At 33.3% G+C, this 22,234-nt stretch overlaps 1 protein-coding gene across 4 annotated transcripts; it reads right to left on the bottom strand.

The window, feature by feature from the left end:
- Positions 1-11,414: 11,414 nt before the first annotated feature.
- Positions 11,415-21,437, bottom strand: LOC113713533 (uncharacterized). Of its 4 annotated transcripts, none has more exons than XM_072069679.1 (8): positions 21,104-21,237; positions 20,865-21,018; positions 19,645-19,746; positions 16,280-16,404; positions 13,810-14,096; positions 13,623-13,713; positions 13,224-13,273; positions 11,912-12,186 (listed from the first exon to the last, which is right to left on the bottom strand). In XM_072069679.1, exons 1-8 carry the CDS (start codon positions 21,215-21,217, stop codon positions 12,078-12,080), a joined length of 1,032 nt encoding a protein of 343 aa, XP_071925780.1. In that variant the 5' UTR covers positions 21,218-21,237; the 3' UTR covers positions 11,912-12,077. The 4 variants fall into 4 exon arrangements, with proteins under 4 accessions (XP_027093072.1, XP_027093073.1, XP_071925780.1 ...); XM_072069680.1 differs by lacking the exon at positions 13,224-13,273 and adding an exon at positions 12,371-12,423 and having other exon boundaries at positions 12,049-12,186; XM_027237271.2 differs by lacking the exon at positions 13,224-13,273 and having other exon boundaries at positions 11,415-12,186; positions 21,104-21,436.
- Between the last annotated feature and the right edge of the window lie 797 nt (positions 21,438-22,234).

The following is a 22,234-nucleotide window of genomic DNA, read 5'->3' as shown; positions in this document are numbered from 1 at the left end:
GGAGGATAATTAATAATTGCCACCTTTTTTTTTTCTTTTTCATGTTGCATATTTTCGTTTTGGACACACTTTAAATGAAGTTTAATCTTGGTAAGAGATTTCTTGATACCACTTGCTCCTGAAATCAATTTGTTTCATTTTGTTGAAAATGCACGCAACCTTAGAATTTTTTTAGGTTATGTGTTCGAAAACGTGCATTATGCAGAAAGTGTTGAATGCTAGAGATTTTTCCCCCTTCTCTATAAGCATGCAAAACATGTACAAGTCCCAAAATACTAGCACTTAGCGGGCACAAAGTCAAGTGTAAAGCTGTCACTAGTTCTTTTATACAACTAGTTCTTTTTGTAGATGGTAAATTTTTTTTGTGCTATTACATGAATACAACCATATAGTTGTATATATGTTAGTCACTTAATATGTGTTTGTACTTACAAATATGAATATTAATCCGTTTGAATTAACTGTTTTTGGGGTGTATTTTTGAAATATTTTACTATGGTAATGTAGGTTAAAAACTTTTTCTGTAGATTTTTTAATGGTGTTTTTGAAAATATATTTTAGGATATTTTTAAATTTTAAAAGTTTAATAAAATATTTTTAAAATTTTATAAAATCTTTCAACCATCTTCCACTATGCCATCCTTCCCCGCGCTCTGGTCGCAATGGCCTGCGAATAGAGAGGGGGCAGTGGGAGAGACGTGTGGAGGAAGGAGTAGGAGATGGGTGGGAAGGGGAGATGAATGGAGGAGGGGAAAGAGAAGGGAGGAGAGAGGGGGAAGAGGTGCTGGGTGGTAGTGTGTTTTTGGTGGTTGATGGTGGTGGTGTGATTTTTTTTGTATATTTGGATTTATTTTTGATATATTGTATAGATGTGGTGTTTGGAGTTATTTTTGTTTGTATATTACTGTAGCATTATATATGAAAAACTTGTTTTCAAAAATTGAGAAATCCAAACAAAGCCACTATCATATGACCAACTGAAGCAATGAATGTAATTATAATATGTGATTATTACAATTTTAATCCATTTACCAACCCAATTTGAGTGCTTAGAGAAGATTAAGCAAAGAATCTAATTTGAGTGCTTAGAGGAGATTAAACAATCTCCACAGGATATGCAATTTATATGGCCATCATCAACGAATTGAGGAAATTAGATAATTATGAAATTAGTAAATACTTCGTGAAGAGTATCTTGTCTCTAATCATTTGGCATATATTGGTCGAAACCGTACATTCTAAAAATTTTTAGAGTTCACTATTGAAATGCATGACATCAATAGAGCCTTACAACTTGGTTTTAAATCGAAGGAGCTTTATAGATTAGGAATATGTTCATAAGTGGTTAATTTGCAATGGCTTTTGAGAAAATTTAGATGTCATGTCATTGAGAATTTTGATAAACTCTTTTTATTCTTTTTTTTTAAACTATTCTTTTATTGCAAAGCTAGAAGGCAGAGTTACAAGCTACATCTGTCTCCAAGAGGGCTATACCCTCCCACAATAGGGATGAACAGAAGGGGTTCCCCTACTATCCAAAAGCATAACAGCTCTAACCTCCCTCGGTAGCTGCTGGACCGTCGTGCTGTAAAAGTCAACCTGGAGAGTCATCCTTGCCAACTTCTTCGCTGTGGCATTCGCCTCTCTTTTTCTTTAGTAGTGTTTTTTAAACCCGAACTGGAACTACTGGTCATGCCAATTCAATTGTGAACTGGCCATAACACCAATCTGATTCTAGGTAAAAATTGAAATGGTAAAAAATTGGAGAAAGTCTCTAAAACCTGTTAAACAAACAAATCTGCTCAATTGATTAAGACCAACTTTTAAATTTACTTGGGGTAGCAGGTTTTTTTTTTTTTGGCTCCTCAAGTTTTTGAACATTTGGGCACCCAAACCTATAAATTTTGAAGGTAACAACTTGACTTTTACTATTGATCTACTACTTAATGGGTTAAAACAAACTTTATGTGCTAAACTAAAATATTAAATATCCAAATTAACTTAAAAATAAAAAACCCTCAACCTCTCCTTATTTTTTCTTTCAAAGGCCGTTAGGATCGCCTCTTCTCTAAGCCTCTTGTCTCTCTTCTCTACTCTTCCCTAAATTTTCTCCAACTCATTTTCATATATACTTTCATTCATATTCTTTTAACTAATAGAACAACTTATTGCAAGAAGAACACAGTAATAAATGGTGTAGTTAAGCGAGATTGATCTATCTTTGTTTTTGCCCGTAGTTTTTTAATCAATTTACTAAATTTGATAACTACTATTCTTTCGAGGACTTTTTTCGATCGACTATTAACTGATATTAAAGATGATAATGGACCTTCCTATAGTTGTTTGGATTGTTAAAAATTTTTCTAGGACTATTCTAAATATTATGTGATATAGTTCTTATATTAATTATAATATTTGGAGTTGCTACTATGTCAGTTGTGCTTGCTACTATGTCAGTTGTGTTGTATAAGGCTTCTTTTTTAAATTTATCACAAATTTGATAATGTTAGGATGTATTATGATAACTTTATATTGTTGAGTGATTAAGTTCATAGTTTTCAAATTTTACATAAAATACTTTTAAGAATTTTTTGAATTTTTTCATATAAATCTCTAGGTGCAGATATTTAAATGAAAAAAATACAGTGAACCATGTTGAACCAATTGAATTGCTTTTATCTACGACTCAAGCACTCCAACAGTTTAATCTTCGGCCCAAGTTTGAAAATATTGTTCTTTAACTAACTATTTGCAATGAATTCTTGATTGTCATTGGGAATTATGATAGATTTTTTGAAAAATATTAATTTTTTTATACAAAAAATTCAAATACAATCTAACATAGTATTAAAGTATCAAAGTACTAGTAAAATGAAAAACCCATGCAAACATATTGGGCATAATCATAGTACCAAAAAATTCATACAATCTCATGAACAACTCTAAGAAAAGTAAAAATGGATAGACATAATGGTATCAACATCATCATTAATAGAATTCATATCAACATCAACATCCATATTTGTAGCTATATCATCAACTCTAAGGAAACTAAAAATAGAAAGGCATAGTGGTATTAATAACAATGTCAGTAGCATCCATATCAGCATCAACATCCATATGCATCTATAGTTGCATTATTCATATCTAATAACGTAGGAGTTTGTAGTTACATATAGTCTGTAGTTGCATCATTCATATATAATAATGTGGGTGTCCAATCCATGACACCAGCTCATTTCTTCAGCATAATGATACATGAAATCTCTAAAGAACTATTCAATCTCCTCCCTCCCCCCTCAAATATTCTCAACCCCCTTAATATCCTTCTTTACTATCTCTTTCGATGCTAATTCAATTGATACTTACTCTTTAACCTTGACTTTTACATTCTCTTTAATGGGCAATGCTAAAATTTTGCCTTTTTGGTTCTCAATTACTATATTAGATTGAATCTTAAACATTACAGAGATGTACTTAACATTCTCATGAATTGGTTTCACCTCTTAGTTAAGGTTTACAATAAGTTTTGCATTGACTTAATGTACTTTCTAGAACTCCAAAAGGACATAAAAGAAAATTGAATCCCACCAACAGTAATAGAAAAGAGGATTGACTTCAGTTTTTCTATGTTCAAAACGTTATTGCAAAACCATTTGTTAGGAGTACCGAATCACATGCAGAATCAAATCCTATTCCATAAGATCCTATATTAGCTATACATCCTCCTTGCATTTATATGAAGACATCGCCAATGCTATTAGCTTTGGCTTATATAGATAAAAAATGATAAATAGGATTGTGGCACTTCACTCACCTGTAATGCAAAAGGATGCTACCGAAAAGAATGGAATACTGTTTTGCACTGTTGGATACCTTGGATCCCATACAATAAGTGAGTTCTTTACCCTCAAATTTAAACATGCGGGTGTAAAATGCTATCCTACTTTGTTACATAGCAATAGAAGCTTGCTTATGCTGTTTTGGCGATGCCTTTTCGCCTTCTCTTTGCTCTGGATAGGAGTGCTAGTAAGCACGAGAAAGAGCAGGTAAAGCGTATGATTTGTAATGAAAAGAAAGATACCACTACTTTGCTTCTTTGTTGGACTGTCAGCCCAAACACAATGGTTTTTTATCAGGACTAGAAACCAATTTGAATTTTGATTTGACATTTCAGTGGTTTTTAACCATAGGCATTTTGCTAAGAATTCGGTGGGCTTATCATGAATTAGGTTGAAGTGGCTAGTGGTTTTGGGATCCTATAGAAAATGCTTCTTTTGTGTCTCTAATATTAGCCACAGCTCGTATTCATTTAGTATTTCTACCCCTTCTTCATTCTTGGACCTCGTTTCTTAAAAAGGAGATGGTTGTGGCACGAAGTACTCTTGTGCACTATGTCATTCAGCTCACGTGCAAACCTGCCTCATTATCTTATGGAAGAATTAAGCTTATTGCTGGGCTGGTAGTTATTCAAAGCTATCAAAAAGTTGTTGGATTTCATCCTACAACTAGAAGAAGATCGCTTCGAGGGTCACGGTGGTGTGGCTAAATAAAAACAGTCTATCCTTACAGCTTTTGATCAATAGATTATTTATAATTTTGAAAGATGGTCAAGGTAGGTTGCTTCCAAGCCACTACACTAGATGGGTGTGTAGTTATAGTAGCTGGCCCAGACTGTCTCTGTTTTATACTAAACTATTTTGAATGAATGGGGAATTACATTGCTCTTTGATTTACAGAATAAGGGCTAGGAATTCTCTCTTTTATGGCAGAGATCTCTCCACACCAAGAGATTGAATCATAATGGATTGAAGCCCCATTTTCCTTCCAATTACTAAGATTCTATCTCTTAATTATGATCAACTTCGACTCCGACTACACCTTTTTGAAAATTGAGACTTTTTATTATTTTCACTCACGAGTTTCTTGCACATACCCCTATTCTTTTAGTCAAGCTTGGAAGCCTATACTCTTTTCAAAAAAGAAAGCAGTAGACCTTTGTAAACTGAAGAAAGATAGGGAAGTTGCTAATTGCTTGTTAGCTACATATCTACTTTCACAAATCGACTTCATTGAATACCCTTCAACCAACATATGTGATTCATTCCTGTAAAGATTAGAGGAATCTATCAAGGTTTTTGGCTCGCAATAAAGCTGGGGTCCTGATCAAGCATGATCAAGCAAGATGTAGTCCTATTTATCCACCTCTCAAAACACAATATCTTGAGTACCTATGATATTGACCACTTTGCTGGCATGTGATGTTACCAAAAAGTTTGAACAAGAAACCCATATAAGAGTATATAATCAATCCACCCTTTTGCATAACCTATTCACATTAGTGAAGTGGGTGGATGCATAAGGGAAATGCTGTCTCGCAGGGACAATAAAAACTTCTTTAAGAAGTTGTAAGAGAAAGAAGGACAATACTCTACTCTTATTACATGTCTTGTGCATTCAAAGACTCTTACCGACGTATCTGGACAATCTAGTCACAAGCTTCTTCGGATAGGAACTTTATTCCTATCCCAAGGAGCTTTTATTGCAAGTAAATAAGAGTTAGCAGAGCTAGAGCTTGCAAGCAAGGTTTTACCAGTGAAGGAGATAGCTAGTCTTTCTAATTAGAAGTTAGGTTTCTAGAACTAGCAACTGAGGTAGAACTATTTAAGTTCAATTCTAGTGAAAAGCTGAGCCTCAACCCAAAACAAAAGGCTGACACCATTAGTGGATTCCTTCTCAACATTATTAAAAAAAAAAAAATTTCTAAACCCTTGGTCATCCAGTATTACTAACAACCTTTTTTTTTTCTATATCATAACTATTCTAATTTAAAATTATTTTTGTAAGTTTTGCAAGGAAATTAAGCAAACAAATATTCAATTAATAAATTTAATATAATAAACATGTAGGTACAAGTCCACAAATTAGTGTTTCAAATAAATAAATAATTACAGTAGGTTCAGGTGGAAAGAATTTGCAAAAGCCAATGTTTGCAAATAAGAACCTTTATTATCTTTACTCACGTATTAATGTATACCTATAACATTAGAATATTTAATAATTAGTTTATCCAAGAGCATCCAAGATGTGCACATACTAAATTATTAGAATAAAATATAATTAAATTAAACTAACATGCATGCTATAAAATACATAAAAACAAATGATAAAATCATCATGCTCATATAAACTAATAAATAATTATTTCATATCAAATAGCAATTACATTACATATCATTAATACCAATTTGCAAGTATCACCAACTATAAGTAATAAATAATATCAAGTTAATTTGCCTATCCAATCACTTATCCATTGTGTAACAAATATTAAAAAAAGATAACATACAAACTGTTACCAACACAAATAATAATAATACCAAAATTAGCTAATTAACCCAAAAGAGTATCCACTCAATTCCTACTTTTGCTTTCCTACAAGATAGTCCATTAACATAAAGCATAATAAAATAAAGTTGACAGACAAAATAAGAAAACAAATGTTATTGACAAACTCCACTGCACTGCCATTAAAGTATTTTTACCTATAAGCTTATAATTGAAGACAAGGCAAGCTTTCCACCTCTCTTTTTACTCAGATTACCTACCTACACCATCAATTACAAACGAAAAAGACCATCTACATATTTAACTTTGCATTCTAGACCATTCAATATAAATTTTTTACTGCATATGATAGATAAAAACAAAATCTTCCTCAAGCAATATACTTAAATTTGTTATTCAAAGAATTCAAAATAGATCACAGAAATGTGCATCTACATATTGACCCTACAAAGATGAAATTCCAAAATGAATAAATGCTCTATTCCATACAAAAAATAAAAAAATAAATATAATCATGTAATAAATTTCTGGCATATTTAACAATTGATACTATTTATCTATCTTCATACTTTTAATCCTTTACCATCCTATTTATCTTTCCTTTTGAAAATTAAAAAAAACTTATACTTTTCATACTAATTTTCTACTCCCTCCGTCCCGTTTTGTTAGTTTTGATTTTTTTTTTCACACAGATTAAGAAAGTGTAATTAATTTGGTTGGAAACATAAATTTAGATTAATAATTTCCTAAAATACCCTTATGCTAATTACGAAGAGTGCCAATTAATATCAGTTACAGCTAATGGGTTAGTATTGGAAAAGCTCAATGTATTCAATGTAGTGGGTTAGTATTTAATAATAATATATTAATAACAAGATATTTAATAAGGGTATTTTAGACAATTTGAAAGATTACTACATTTTTTAATGGGAAAGTGGACTACAATTTGGGACAAACGAAAAAGAAAAACAAGACTATCAAAATGGAACAGAGGGAGTATTTATTTTTCACATGTATAACTAAATAAAAATCTATTTTGTTACACATAAAATCCTCAAAATAGCCTAACAAAAAAAACTTAGTATTACCAAATGAATAATAAAATACGATCATACAAAATTACTTGTTAACAAAACTACTTTCAAAATATCATAAATAAACAATGATTAAAAACATACTAATAATCAAATAACAAAACAACTATCAGTGCATATATATATAAAAAATTGTAAAATATACACAGAAAACTTAAACTATATAAAATTGTTAAAATTATATGGATAATTAAAGGCTTTATATATTCCACAAAATTTATAATATACTACCGCTGACTAAACAACATAACCTATCTACACTTTTTAGCAGAAACCAAAAACATAAATTCCTTATGTAATGCAATATAAATATTATATAATTGTTTCTTCGTATTTAAAAGCATAAAAGTTTCTTATGTATACTTAATCCAAATATTCTTTGTGACTTTATTTGCTATTAGACTCATGTTATGTCCATTCATATTCTAATCTTACACTTTTATTTTTCTAATAATAATATGATTATGCTCTTACCAATTCCCACATTTTCATTCCAGTCTACTGTAGAGCCAAATCCATTTGCCTTATGAACTGTAACAATTGCCATGAACCAACAAAATAAAAATTATATATACAAAATTTGTTTCATCACTAACATAAATCAACATAACTTGTTGGAATAGTGTTACAAAAAGACTTGAAACATTACGTTCCAAGACTTGACTAACAATTCATAGATTAATGTCCTAATTTGATTGAAGATATTGATATGCATAACCTTCAAAATATTAATGTCAATACTCTTATGGTTGGAACATACTCTAGAATTCTTTCCACTACAATTTCTAGGTAACCAAGAACCAAAATTTTGTTTCTTATATACAGTAACAGTATACAAAAATATATGCTATTAACTTCGTTTCAAACGATTTTGCCGAAAACTTGTATTTTCTCACACCTCCCCTCCACTTCACTCAACCTAACCTTACTACTTTACAATCAGATTTGCAAAGAACCAAAAATTGGTCAGTATACTGAATATTACAAACCCAATCATTTGTGCGCTGTTACATGAATTATATTTTTCTTTATATTTTTCTATTGTTCTTTTGGATAATAGTTTGATTTCCTCATGGTCTGCATCTAAGGATATTTTTTGTTTACTACTTTGATTGTATAGTTTGTAGTAGAGAACATCCACTTTTTTTTATCTTTTTCACAAATATTGCTTTGAGTATATTTAGGGATTTTCCAATTGTTGATGTCTTGATTAATATCTGATATATTAATTTCTTCTTTTAGTTTGGTGTTTGAGGAAGAACTAGAAGAACTAGAAGAACGAGAATTTGTTCTGAAAAAGGAAGCCATGAGAAATAGATGGAACTGATAAACAGGCAATTTTATCATTCTCTTCCCTTTTGCATAGAATCCTTCGGGATCCATGAAGAATAACCATGTTTTTAAACTGATTATAATAAAGATAGTAAAGATCTTGAGGGGTTAGATCTGAACTCCTAAAACAAGTTATCTATGAGTGACAACTATATTTTCAAACAAATTATAATCCATGAAGAATAACCATGTTTCTAAACTGATTATATTAAAGACAATATAGATCTTGAGAGGTTAGATCTGAACTTCTAAAACAAGTTATCTAGGAGTGACGATTATATTTCTAAGCAAATTATAATAATAGTAGTATAGATCTAGAAAGCTAGATTTGATCTTTTGAACCCTTCACAGCCCTGGATCTCGGACTATAGGGATCTCAACAGTCCTATAGGTCTTATTGGGCCCCAACTCTCACTGCCTGGACCAACAGTTGGCAATTACAGGTTTCATATTCATCAAACAGATCTAGGTTTATAGATCAAAACTAGCACTATTATAATATGTTTAGAAGGATATTAATTACAAACTAACTAGTCCATCGGAAAAATTTAAACTTGTAGATCTACACTAGTCATATCATAATAAGCAAAGAAAGATAGCCATCACCCCACTTCCCTCTCTGGCTCTAATACCAGACGGCAAGAGAGGTTAGCCCCTAAATCAAGAAAATAATGAGCAAGAAGGGTAAGAAAGTGAGTCGCAGTCAGACTGTCACTAGTAGATCATGCGGCATAACAGGCCATGAATAAAGTATATAAACAAAATGTGTAAAGTATATAAAAACCATAGGGGGATTTTGTTTAAGAAACCTAGCTATGATACCAGACAGGACAAGTGGTTAGTTCATAAACTAGGAAAATAATGAGCAAGAAGAGTAAGGAACTAGTTGGTTGATAAAGGATACTCACATGATTGGAAACAAAATTGACAAATAAACCTAAACAACATCTATTTAGAAGTATATCTCTCAACAAGTCCAACTATATCCACCAAGAAGTTAAATATGAATTCCCAAATGATTTTGTTCAGAATATTGGCTATCCATCATTTTACAAGAGAATAACCATACCAGACAAACAAAAACTGGTATATTTAGTATTCAGTAGCTCGTATATAAAATGTATATGATCAATTAGAATAAACTAGTTTTTCTGTCTTTTGGATAGGAACTTTGATTCCACATGGAACGCCGAGTGAGAAGGCTGAACTATCCACTGATTATGAACATTGAAAAACATTATGTTTACTAAGAACTTAAGTTGTTGAAAAACTAAGACTCTTTCTAAAGAAGAAGAAAGCGCCAACCTAGAACAAAGCACTCTTCGAGGGCATGGAATGTCTAATGGTAGATGAAAAAAGGAATGCCTTAAGTAAAAAGTTAGTGACTAGTCCTATATTTAGTAATTGAACTCTCGGGTCGGGGAAAAATTTTTCCATGCGCATGTTAGGCAGAGAAGGAATTCGATTGGGGCTCACAAGGTCATATCTGAGTCAGTACCTGCTTTAAAGGCACTCAAGGAGGCGGGATAACCTTCGGATGGTGGAACTCTAGCAATGCTTATCCATCTATTTCATCGGTCGGCGCACGCGCGCCCCTTCCCCCACCCATTCATAAGCCATACCAATGACTCAATCTCTCCTTTTTTTTCATTCAAATGCCTCCCCGAACCATCCTCATTCAATCAATTGTTCAAGAAAGACCATTTGCAGGAACAAGCTATCATGATTTGTGTGATTCTCTTCTTCCTATCCATCACAATGATATGGTATAACTTGCTCATCTTTAACAAGAAGGATACTTAAAGAAGTACACTGATGTAAAGTTTTGGTTTTTAATACTCAAATTCTTTGTCTATAATTGCACAAGTCGTACACAAGTGCAAGAAGTATGTAAGTGTTGATCTCAAAGCCAAAATTAACCAACTTAATAATGTTTATTTAAATTCTCTATTATTTAGACTAACAAAAGTACGTGCAAATAAATTTACACTACAAACATACACCAAAAATAATAAAAATAATAAAGAAAAGTTCCTAGAATTTAGATTATCCTCCCTACATTTTCCAGTAAGTTGTGACATTGAACCGACTTATCAAATGCAAGTTGGCTACAGGAGGGATATATATTCAGTTTGTGATGTAGATCGAGAGTCCAAATCCTCACATCCTGCATTTTAAAAAAAAAATAAAGAGGGTTGTCAACGCAGCCATCTGATCTACATGGTTCTTTCCTTCTAGCCCCAAATAAGTTGCTACATTCTTAATATGTTTGGCGCATCTCACATTCTTGTAAACTATATACAAATACTTGTATATTATCCAAATTTCTTTACAAATTGAAAATGATAGTGTATCTTACCTAGAATACAGACATCAAAATTTCTTTACAAATTGAAAATAATATTGTATTTGACCCAGAAACCCGACAATGTTTTTAGATATAACATTATTTGAAATAATTACTATAACAATTTTTATAATGTAATATATATGAGATATAAAAAAAATAATAGAGAATATAAAAAATAGCTGAAAAACACTTCTTTTGATGCAAGCAAAATAATATATTTTAACTGACAAATCTTATTCATGGGGAGAAATGCCAACCCTAAATTTTGTTAATAATCTTCAAAAGAAAAATGACAGAAGGGAGCACAAAACGTGACTCCAGAAATTTACAAATGAAAAGCAAATTTTTACAAAGAATGAGCCAATTTTCCTCTTCAAAAAGAAGGATATCCTAACCAAGCAAAATAATATTTAAAAAAATTCCTATCCAAATACACTATCAATTTACTTCCTCCAATTATCAATGCCTTGCAAAACATTTAATAAAACAATTCGCTTTTTTACAGTAGGCATTTAATTGAAGAAAGAGATATAAGCAGTTGAATCCGAACGTCAAGGTCCTAAACAACGTTATCCGATTTTATGTAAAAACCAAACAGCATAGCTGAACAAGCTATGCAGGGAAGAGTTTTTGGCTGCGGGAAGGCATGGATATAGAGAGCACTTCGTACCTCTCAGTCTCAGGGTCTCTGCTTGAATTGACTTTCACATGAAATTTTAAAGGGCTGTTTTTCCCTTGTTTAAATAATAATTTTAGCAACAGTAACCAAATCAAATATTGGTTTGCATTTGAAAAAACTTGCTTCATCTTCAGTCTTCTTTTCCCGTCTATGCTTGAAGAGGAAGGATTACCAATAGCAGACTTGGCTACATTTAGATTATTGGCGGTTCTTTCGCAGGAAAGATTCTGGCCATAAACAAAATTTGCACTGGTATCTCGTCTATGCTTTTCCCTTATATAACCACAATAAACTTTCTCAGCTGGGATCTTCCCAAACAACATTTCAGCAGCCTTATTTGCCACAAGAAGTGGGAGGCATTGCGAGTCGTCCCACACATATAACTGCATGATATGGCACAAGTCAGCAAATACACAAATAAATCTATTGGGACATCATCATTTCCAAATCGTGTATCACACCAGCCCCTCAAAATATAAGGCATTTTTAAACATGCAGGTACAGCCAACTTATCTGAAAGAATGCACTAAGTCAAGAATTTTGAAACTATTAGAAATTCAATCTTACTAGCCAAGCAAATGAAGAGGTCAAACCAGCTTGACAGAGTGCAAGATTTTTCCCTAACAAAAATACAATTCGTGCATGAAAGGAAGATACACATATCAAGACAAAAGGTGTAAACAAATAGCAAAAGATAGAATGAAGTAAGCAACCAAAAAATATATATGAAATTTCTAAGTATTGCAATTATGTATTAGAGGGCTTCATCGGTGCTAGAATTTGGTCTATGGAAATTCTGTCAAGTTGATTAAAAGAAAAATGTGGAGTGCAAATATAATCACCTAAATTAAGTTCCAAGTAATTGATTTATGATAACCATAATTACTAATTATTCTGTTCCCAGAATGTTAAATTTAGTTAAGCCCAAGCAAAGGGTATGGGCATTCAAAACCTTCAAATCCGTTCTTCCAACCCTCAGAACGAGCATTGGTTTTCAAGTGCTATTCTACAGGGTTCACAAATATATACTGGTTATGTTATTGGCGAGAGTTGAGAAAACAAAAGACAACACTATCATCATCTAGTCAATTCCAATTCGTATTTTCAGCCCACTTCAATGACTATGTACACAAAACAAACTAATAATCTCTATCTCTGCCTATGAGTTTGTCTGTGTGCGCAGCTGAGAGAGGTGCACTAAAATCAACCCAGTAACATTTTGAGGCAAATTTGACTAAGCGAGCAGAAGGAAAGAGATAAAAAATTTCACTACAAAATAATACAATTTGAGAATAACGAAAATTCCTATGTATTTTATTCTTTTCTATTTTAAATAATCAATAGACTGCATCGCTGGAAAGAGGGTCACCAATTGCCATGCAACACATATAACAATAAAATAACCATTGGTCCTCCTCACAGCATGGAAGGTTGGCAGTGTACAATCTTGTTCTGGCTACTCTTTCCCAACTGAAAAAAAAACAAAAGGGCTGCATTCGGTCCTCCTTACAGCATTTCTCTATTAGAAACAGAAAAACATCCAATTTTGTATCAAGTAATTCAGACTATTACTTCGAGGAGTCAAAAAATGGATTAAGGAAATTTTTTAAAACAATCTTTTAGATTTTATCTACCTAGGAAGTAAGTCTTAATCAGTTTTGGTAAAAAGCTAAAATGGGTAAAAGGACAACTTCAGTGCATCAAACCTCGCAATTCATGTTTATGCATTCATTTCAGTCTCAATAGTCACTTGTGTCAATTTTTCCTTCTTTTTGGCGGGGCAGGGTTGGGGGTTGTGACAGTTGAAGGAGGTACATACCAAGAAAGGTCTGTATATCATGCTCAAAGCATGGAGACCATTTTGGCTTTTCCGGCAATAAAGTGGGAAGCTGTTTTGCTTCATGGGTGGCCTGCCATTGTGAAACATGGGATATCATTTTTATGCACATTACATCAAAGCTCAAAAGAAAGAAGCAGAAGAAAGAACCATTCATCCTTCTCCATACCCAAATTCAGAAGACAAAGGGGTACCACATAGCTGGCAGCCATTACAAATAAGATCCTCTATGAAATCTCTATCTCCCAACATATACATTCTCCTGCTGATAAACATCTTTTCAACTTCAGATTCTGGGATATGTCTCCAGGTGATCGGCAAAAAGATTTCTCCAACTGAAGCATGGAAGGTTGCCTTGGAAGCATCAGGTAGATGTTCTAATTGCATAAGAGAAAAACAGTCCTTGTGCTGTACCTCTTCATGCATTTTCCAATTTATAAACATTTGCTTATTACTCTGGTAATCAGAAATGACCATAACCAACATCAGCATTGGACATGAAGATAAAAATTGAATTACTAATTCACTTGACATTAGTACTGGCTGGAAAGATGATCAACAACACATGCCCGTAAATTGACCAAAAATACCTATGGGTCTTTCTACATTTATCTCAAAGATAAAAACTCATCAATGTGCAGTCTGCAAGAATGGATGCCAGGCTTCAATCTTATTTTGCATGGAGTTGCTTTTGGTAAAGAAAATGAAAAGTTACAGGATAGAAAGCTTGTAAAATATAGCATTAAGAACTGCATATTTTAACATGTATTAGCCAGATTAGTTGCTTGGATCGTGAGACTTTGACACAACATGTGCTGAGCATGCCTTATGTGTCTCCTCACAATTAGCATATGCACCAAAAAGCATGCTCAAAGGCTACAGAATGAAAAGAGAAAAATGGAAAGGGAATACAACCACAAGACAATATATTAGCTTCAGAGATGCATGGCTATGGATACGGATCAGGGAAGGGTAAAACTGAACATTTAGTCAATCAGACTGGTAGGTATCTGTGCCTGTGCCTGTGCAGGTGCAAGTGTGCAAGAACAAAATGACAATTGGTACAGACAACAGAAACAGAGATGGTAAGTAAATCACTGGAGAATACATATCAATTTCAGGGAAGGGGATGTATGCAGTACCAATCAGTCAAAGTAAATTTGCAAAGTAAGTGGGTGAATGAGTTGCTGGCAATGGAAAGAAACTGAGCGGATAGAAAAAATATGAGACTTGCAACAAATACAAGTGCAGAGAAGATGTCCTCTATTCAGCTTGCAATGTACGAAATGAAGCAAGCTTGATGCTCTATAAGAAGAAAGGAAAACAAAAATTGCAGTGGTGGAAGAAAACTACCAACAACTTAAGCAGTTCATTGGGTTAAAATATGAACTCCAGAATCTATAAACACAAGTGCAGAAAAGATGGCTTTTATTCACCTTGCAATATGCAAAATGAAGCATGCTTGATGCCATTCAAGAAGAAAGGCAAATGGGAACTATACCATGGAGAAAGTAAATAGCCAAAAACTTAAACAGTTAGCAGGGATAAAATAACAAATGGACTGATGCAGATAATGGTGGGAAGAGAGAGGGGGAGAAGGAGCACTAGTGCACTAAATTGTATATGATAAGTGCAAGGGAAGTGGCTCTAATTCACCTAAGGAGTATATTATATTACCACCACCACACAAGAGTATGGATGCAGCAAGAGCATTCAAATTGTATTCAATTAGAAACATACAAAGAAGATTTATGGTCGATTGTACAGCATGTTATACTTGATGCCTGACAACAGCTTATAAGAACAGACATTTTAGCCCAAGTGTGTTACAATATAAGGCCCTACGTCATATGAACTTTCAGTTTTCCTTCTGTACTATGCAGACCAAAAATGTGGGTGTGTAGATATCAGAGATATAGTATGATTTTCTATGGAGTAGAAAAGGAAGAAGGTCTACATCTGTCAGCAACCAGAAAAAAAAAAGGTCAAGATGAAAATATTAAAAAGAATAAGGTTGTGGTACAGGGAGTAGAAAGGGAGGAAGACAGAGAGAGAGAGAGAGAGAGAGAGAGAGAGAGAGAGAGCAAAAGAGATGTCTCAAAATACATCTCCAATACTTTAACTTCTAAACCAGAGGAAAGAAAACAGGTCTAAACCTGTTGAAAACCAGAAAAAAAAAAAGAAGTCAAGAAAAAGCAAGATAAACAAACAGAAAGAGGTAGAAGAGAAATTGTAAAGAGCAAAGAAAACATACATAGTTAAGCTTTTAGCGAAAGAGAGAGAGAGAGATTGTGAAAGAGATACTAAGATTTTAGTGTACTTCTTAATTGAGGTATGATATCCATTAATCTCGTGTGCAAAAGGTGACCAAAGCTTTTAAAATCCATGTTTGCTAAGGTTTTTTCTTCATTATGAGTAATATTTTGATCTATACTTTCCTTATTCAACACCCTGTTACCCTGTTATCCCATATTACTTCTCATGAATATGCTTTCTGCCACACTGATGTACTGCTTCAGTGTTTCGCTGTATCCTAGTTTTATAAGGAATTGACTAACCTAACGTCTGTACTACACAAGTAGCAGCTACTTCCACCAAAGTCCAAATGCAATAGTACAGTAAAAAAACTGTAAAAATACTTGGTCGCTGTTCAATTCTACATCATGACTTGCAAGTCCAGCTCGCTGCAACCATTCTATAACCTTGTGAAGCTTGTTCTTAGCTGTTATTCCAATTCGACAATCTTTCATTGCCTCATCTATACCTGAGGGTAAGTGAAATGAAGCTAATATTAGGATTGATGGAAAGAGAACATTAAGCGCCATGCCACTGGTGGTAAGACAGAAGCCATGAAAAAAGACTAAATAAATCATCAGGCATATATTGATGATAATATTTCAGCACAAAATTATATTTCTGTATGGCAATTACCATCATGCATTTCCATATAGTGCTTGATATCATTCAGAACGAAACAATGGATGAAGTAAATCGAAAAATCAGGATAGCAACTTCACATTGCATTCTTTTATCTAAGAAGCACAGACAGATCTTAATAGGTGACATGCATATATCAGACACATGCCACTTACCAAAATTGCATATGTCACTCGATAAATTTAAATTGACACTTTAGACATTTTCCAGGAACCATGTTTAATCAAAGAGCTTTGAACCAAGGGAATGGCTAAAACTAACAGCAGCAACTGCTATAGCATTTATCAAGCTCTAGCAGCTCAAAGTTTCTCTTTGGAAAAGCAAATAAGTGCTGTAGTAATCACCCAGAATAAATAAACATGGACCTTTTACCCTGTTCTTCCAGCAAAACAATCAGATTTTACACTATATGTTAGATCTGCATGAGGAAAAGACAATTTTAAAAATTCCTAGGATTTATGGCAACAAATATGAGGGAACTCCTTTTGCAAGTGAAACTCAAGGGAAATGATTTCAAAACAAAAGTAGGAGTCCCAAAGTAAAGCTAAATTGTTTTTACAGTCTTGTCACTTGTGCAGCAAATGTGCTCCTTTGAATCATAGATTTAGTTCAACAGCACGTATTAGATCAAGAAAATAAAATACATGTAATGGAGCACAACCTATGAGTATTTGAGCAACGACTTCAAAAAACCAATAGTTATCCATCCACACACACATGCCGAGAGGGGAAGCACGAGAGAGAGAGAGAGATCTATGCTTAGTGTACCCATCAGCTAACAAACTATTTTTCAAGTTTATGGTTGCTAACAAATAACAAACACTGATGTTGATTTAGTGTTCACTACCCTTAAGTGTAATGTTCAAGGATACAACAATATGGTGATTAGATAGCAACAAGAAATCTAATTGATTTCAGAATTCTTAGTGTACCCATCAGCTAACAAACTATTTTTCAAGTTTATGGTTGCTAACAAATAACAAACTCTGATGCCGATTTAGTGTGCACTACCCTTAAGTGTAATGTTCAAGGACACAGCAATATGGTGATTAGATAGCAACAAGAAATCTAATTAATTTCGGAATTCTGTTCAATCTTCTAAGCAAAAGATAAGAGGAGAAACAAACATTATGCACATAAGTGCTAGTTTATCACAGAATTTTGTCAAAATGAGATGCAAAATACTAGGCAATCCTATTTAGTCCACATCTAATAGAGAACTTAAAAGAATTCCTAAAACTACCTCACTTCACTTGAATTTTAGATTAGTTACCAATTATCAACTGATTCCCAGTTCTTGAAAATTTCAGAAACTTCAAAAATTTACTTAGTGTACCTGACTCAAAAGTACATTCAAAAACTGAATTAAGATACCATTTGAATGGGAATACATATACTGTTTTAGTTTGGCATGACTACTAAAGATGACAAAAGGGAAATACTAGTTTGAAAGAAAGCAAGAAACACAAAAGCCCTTATATCAGTTAAATAAAGAGAAAATGCAGTAACATGTTGGCCACTAACTTTCTATACTACAAGTATACATCAAAAGTAATAATCATAAGAGGGAATTAATCAATACCCATTAAAGTAAGTACTATGCCTACTTTTGCTCATTTGACTAAGTTATTGCCCATTCAGACTGTTCAAACTTGTGTAATGTTTCAAAATATTGCTTCCATTTACACATGCGTAATGCTCATGCTTCACATCAGTTATTGAAGTGGGTACTATGCCTACTTTTGCTCATTTGACCAAGTTATTGCCCATTCTGACTGTTCAGATTTGTGTAATGTTTCAAAATATTACTTCCATTTACACATGCGTAATGCTCATGCTTCACATCAGAATGTGTTTGCATTTTCATTATTTTTTATTTTTATCTTTTGTCAATATTATTTTTTTCCTTTACTTTCTTTCACTTTCTAGTTTCTTTGCTTCCTTTTCCTTGTCCTTTTGTTTTTCAATTTCCCTTTTTGTATTTCCCCGTCCTCTTCCCTCTTCCCCCAACCCAAATACAGTGCTGTGAGATGGGGCAGCGGCCAGTAAATGTTTGCTCTTGTTGTTATACAATACAAATTGTCCATCAAAACGAACAAAATCTTACAGAAGATAGTCCAATCACCATGCTTACTGTTGGCCACCACCTGCAGTCTAAACCTAAGGCAAACTCCACAAAAATGCTACACAAATGACTCCTTGACCACCTAAATTGGTTTCTAAATGTGAATTTCTTTGAATCCAATCCCAATCAACATTTTAATGGAAGCAGATGTTTCATAAAAACAAACACATATCTTGGTCTCCCAGCCAAATCTCAAAATCTTTCTCCATTAGGTACAAAATGTATTCTGAACTTTAATTTATTTGATGCTCTGCCACCAAAAACATAGCCGCTTCTGTAAGCATTCTATCTTACTTCCTCTCTCTCTCTCTCTCTCAATAGATCCACATGCACCATCACAATCCAATGTCTTACTTGAGAAAGTAAAAAAGAAAAGGGAAAGGGAAATAAAGAAAAAAGACTGAGTTTACAAAAGAAAAACTACAGAATTGACACACTTCCCCTAATGTTTATTGGCCATATTTCTAATCTACGATGAATACAACAACAAACATCAGTAGAAAATTTGATGTAGACCATATTAAAGAGTTTAGGAAATAAAATAAACAAATAGAGAGAGGCGGATACATATAGGCTGTCATTGTTAATAATAACAAGTTCTAATTAAAACTAGGAGACATAATTTTTAAAGGTCCCCTGAGGACATTAGGGCTCTAACAAGAGGCATAAATTATCAAAACATATACCAGAATAGTTTGACTCTTGAGAGCTTCTATGCTGCAACTACAACCTTAAGTCAAACCATAAGATAGCAAAGAATCTTCTGTCTGTCGTTAACAGACAGGACAGTTGCATCAAATCCAATGAACAAATTTACACCATCTTCAATTTATATGGCAACTCAGCATGATGAAACATAATACCAAAGTTATTGACTATTCAGCAGCTATTTTTCTTCTTTGTTAACAGATAAGATCTACAGCTGCCATGACAGGAGTGTACCTTTAGAAACAAGCAATTCATCTGAGCGAACCAGGCTTTGAATTAATGAGCAATGATCAGTTCTTACTTCAATAACATCTCTAAATCTTGCAACCTTGACATCTGATTACATTAAGTCAAAATAGAAGATATCAAATTGAGAAAACTAAAGTCAATTTCGACATTCCAAACGGAAAATCTATGAGCAAAGCAATGAAAATGCAAAAATGATGAGACAACAAAGCATTATAAAAAATAAACAATAAGAAATCTCCCAACAGTTTTTGAGTAGCATAAAATAAACTTTCTGGAATGGACAGAGATTTAAAGGAAACTCTTATTTGAGAATTTTATATGTTATTGTATTGCCCAAGTAGGGAGCACAGCATATGAAACTTATAGCAGAAATGGTATAAGTGGCAGTCTGCTAAAATTTGAAAGCAATATACTGGCACAAAAACTAGGTGAACTTAAACTGTAGATATCCTATTATCCAGTCACAACAGATCCTCATACATTTTCTCGATCCCTATATGACGTGATCATAAGTACTCATTCGGACTTCAATATTTCATTATTGAAAACAGGATTCATGCTGTGTCCTTAGAGTCTTTGAATCATGCTGATTGTCCTTCATCAATTAAACATGACAATAGACAGACTATTCTAAAATCCCTTATCAAATAAATTTACAGATATTACATTTTATTGTAACGATTAAAATACTTCCACCAAATGAGATTGCATTAAAAATCTGATAAAGGAGGCATCTGGGCTTCATTCCATTCAAAAACCACCACAAAAAAAAGGAAGGAAAGAAAAGAAAACCTAAGAAATTTTCTTTTAAATATGAAGTAATCCATGATTAAAAAACATACATATATGATCATCTATTGGTTTCAGTCTTTCTTGACCCTCTTGTTGGCTCAATCAACAACAACAACAACAACAATCATCCCTTTTCCCCATTTTCCTGAAAGACTTCTCACAGAGGGACAGAGAAAGAAGTCAAACTTTGCCTTAAAAAAGGGTTAAACTTTCAAACTGGCCCGATATCTTGTGCACAAGCATCTTGTCTATGTTTACAATGTCCAAAAACATGCATAATTCGCTTACATGCTCAAAACAAACAAACCAAAAGTGCGTTCAAAAGCGAATGGTGACTCAAATTTATTCTGCATGCACATAACTATCAGTTGTACCAAAGCATTTCAAAAGCATTTACATTTCACATTACATACTCTGTAGAAAAATAATATCACCAGCAACAATCTTGGACCCCAATTGTTTTTGCCATATAGATACAGGAAAATATCGACGCGTGTCATCACCCACCTGTACGTCCATCCTTACCATCTCTCCGCTCCCACTCCCTCCCTTTTTTGACAATTTATACTACACAATTGAGAAACAAATTCATCAGCAGTGCAGAAAGCACCGACAAGAAAAAAACTTTTTGGGTTTTGTATTTCCTGGGCACCTGAACAGGGGTGGATTTGTGAACAAAGACGAGAAGCTGAACGTAGTCGCCGACATGGGAAGGCGCTTTGGAGAGATCGATTAGAGGTCCGTACCATCCAAAGACTGCTGCCATTGTTTTGCTGATTTTGATTCTGAACTGAAACTGTTCGACCTTTTGCTTGAATGAGCATTTCAATTTTATGAATCTATACGGGTTTTGGCGCGTTTCCTGTAAGGAAGAATGTTGGCGCCCTCTTTGAAAGCCACTGCCAAAGAAACCCTCACATAATGTCCCACAAAAAGCCATTCTAAACAGTTTGTTTTCTAAATCAATTTATTTCCGTCGTTTAAGTCGAGGTATATCATTAATATAGGATTTTCCTTGTTTTATTTAGTGGTACCATTTTCTTTCAACACCCCATTTTTCCAGTCCAATCACACACACACACATATTTTTTATATTTATATTTAAATAACAGTGAAAATCATTTGAATAGAGTATTATTTGAAATAATTATTGTAGTACTTTTTATAATGTGATATGTATGAGATAGAAAAGCGGTTGAAAATATCAACTAGTGAATTAAAAAATATGTTTATGATTCAAACAAAATATTATTTGACAAAATTAATCCATCTAAACACACTCATTATTATGTGTTTCTTTTGTAAGTCATACAAGTCATTCATCATTCCACGTAGCATAATAAACAAGATTAACACCACAAAGATGTACTCGAAAGTATGAAATAATGACGAAAGTATTTACAGATGATGCTAACTATTAGAGAATCATTTTTGTAAGTCGTATAGGTCATTCATCCTTTCAGGTAAAATAATTAAAAAGATTAATGCCAAGAGATTTGCTCAAAAGCATGATATCTTCTACCGCTAACGACTGTACCCCATTTTATTCTATCTATTGCTGCCTGAGGGAATTAAAATGGAGGTCGAGTGCCCTTCCACAGCCTTAGGAGTTAGGAATGGGTAGAACTAAAACTTTCTGAAATATATTACAAAGAATGTTGGCACCCACTAAGATTAGTGTTGATCAATTCAAAATTAGTCAGGTGATATTAGCGACACGATGACTATGACTATGAGGTCTTTGTTTTTTTTTTTTTTTCCAGGAAAACCAGTGTCTTCCTTT

Source organism: Coffea arabica, chromosome 10c (assembly GCF_036785885.1).
Source record: "Coffea arabica cultivar ET-39 chromosome 10c, Coffea Arabica ET-39 HiFi, whole genome shotgun sequence".
In the NCBI taxonomy this organism is placed as follows: Eukaryota; Viridiplantae; Streptophyta; class Magnoliopsida; order Gentianales; family Rubiaceae; genus Coffea; species Coffea arabica.
The sequence above is the reverse complement of the archived record's forward strand: the minus strand, read 5'-3'. Positions and strand labels throughout refer to the sequence as shown.

What these genes read in the sequence shown, in the direction of transcription:
- LOC113713533 (XM_027237271.2), bottom strand. Translation starts at nt 21,391, where the DNA reads ATGGCTTTTTGTGGGACATTATGTGAGGGTTTCTTTGGCAGTGGCTTT. An exon ending in TAGAATTGAACAGCGACCAA is followed by an intron (nt 14,097 to 16,279) that starts GTATTTTTACAG and finishes TCTGATTACCAG; the next exon opens with AGTAATAAGCAAATGTTTAT. An exon ending in CCTTTGTCTTCTGAATTTGG is followed by an intron (nt 13,714 to 13,809) that starts GTATGGAGAAGG and finishes TCACAATGGCAG; the next exon opens with GCCACCCATGAAGCAAAACA.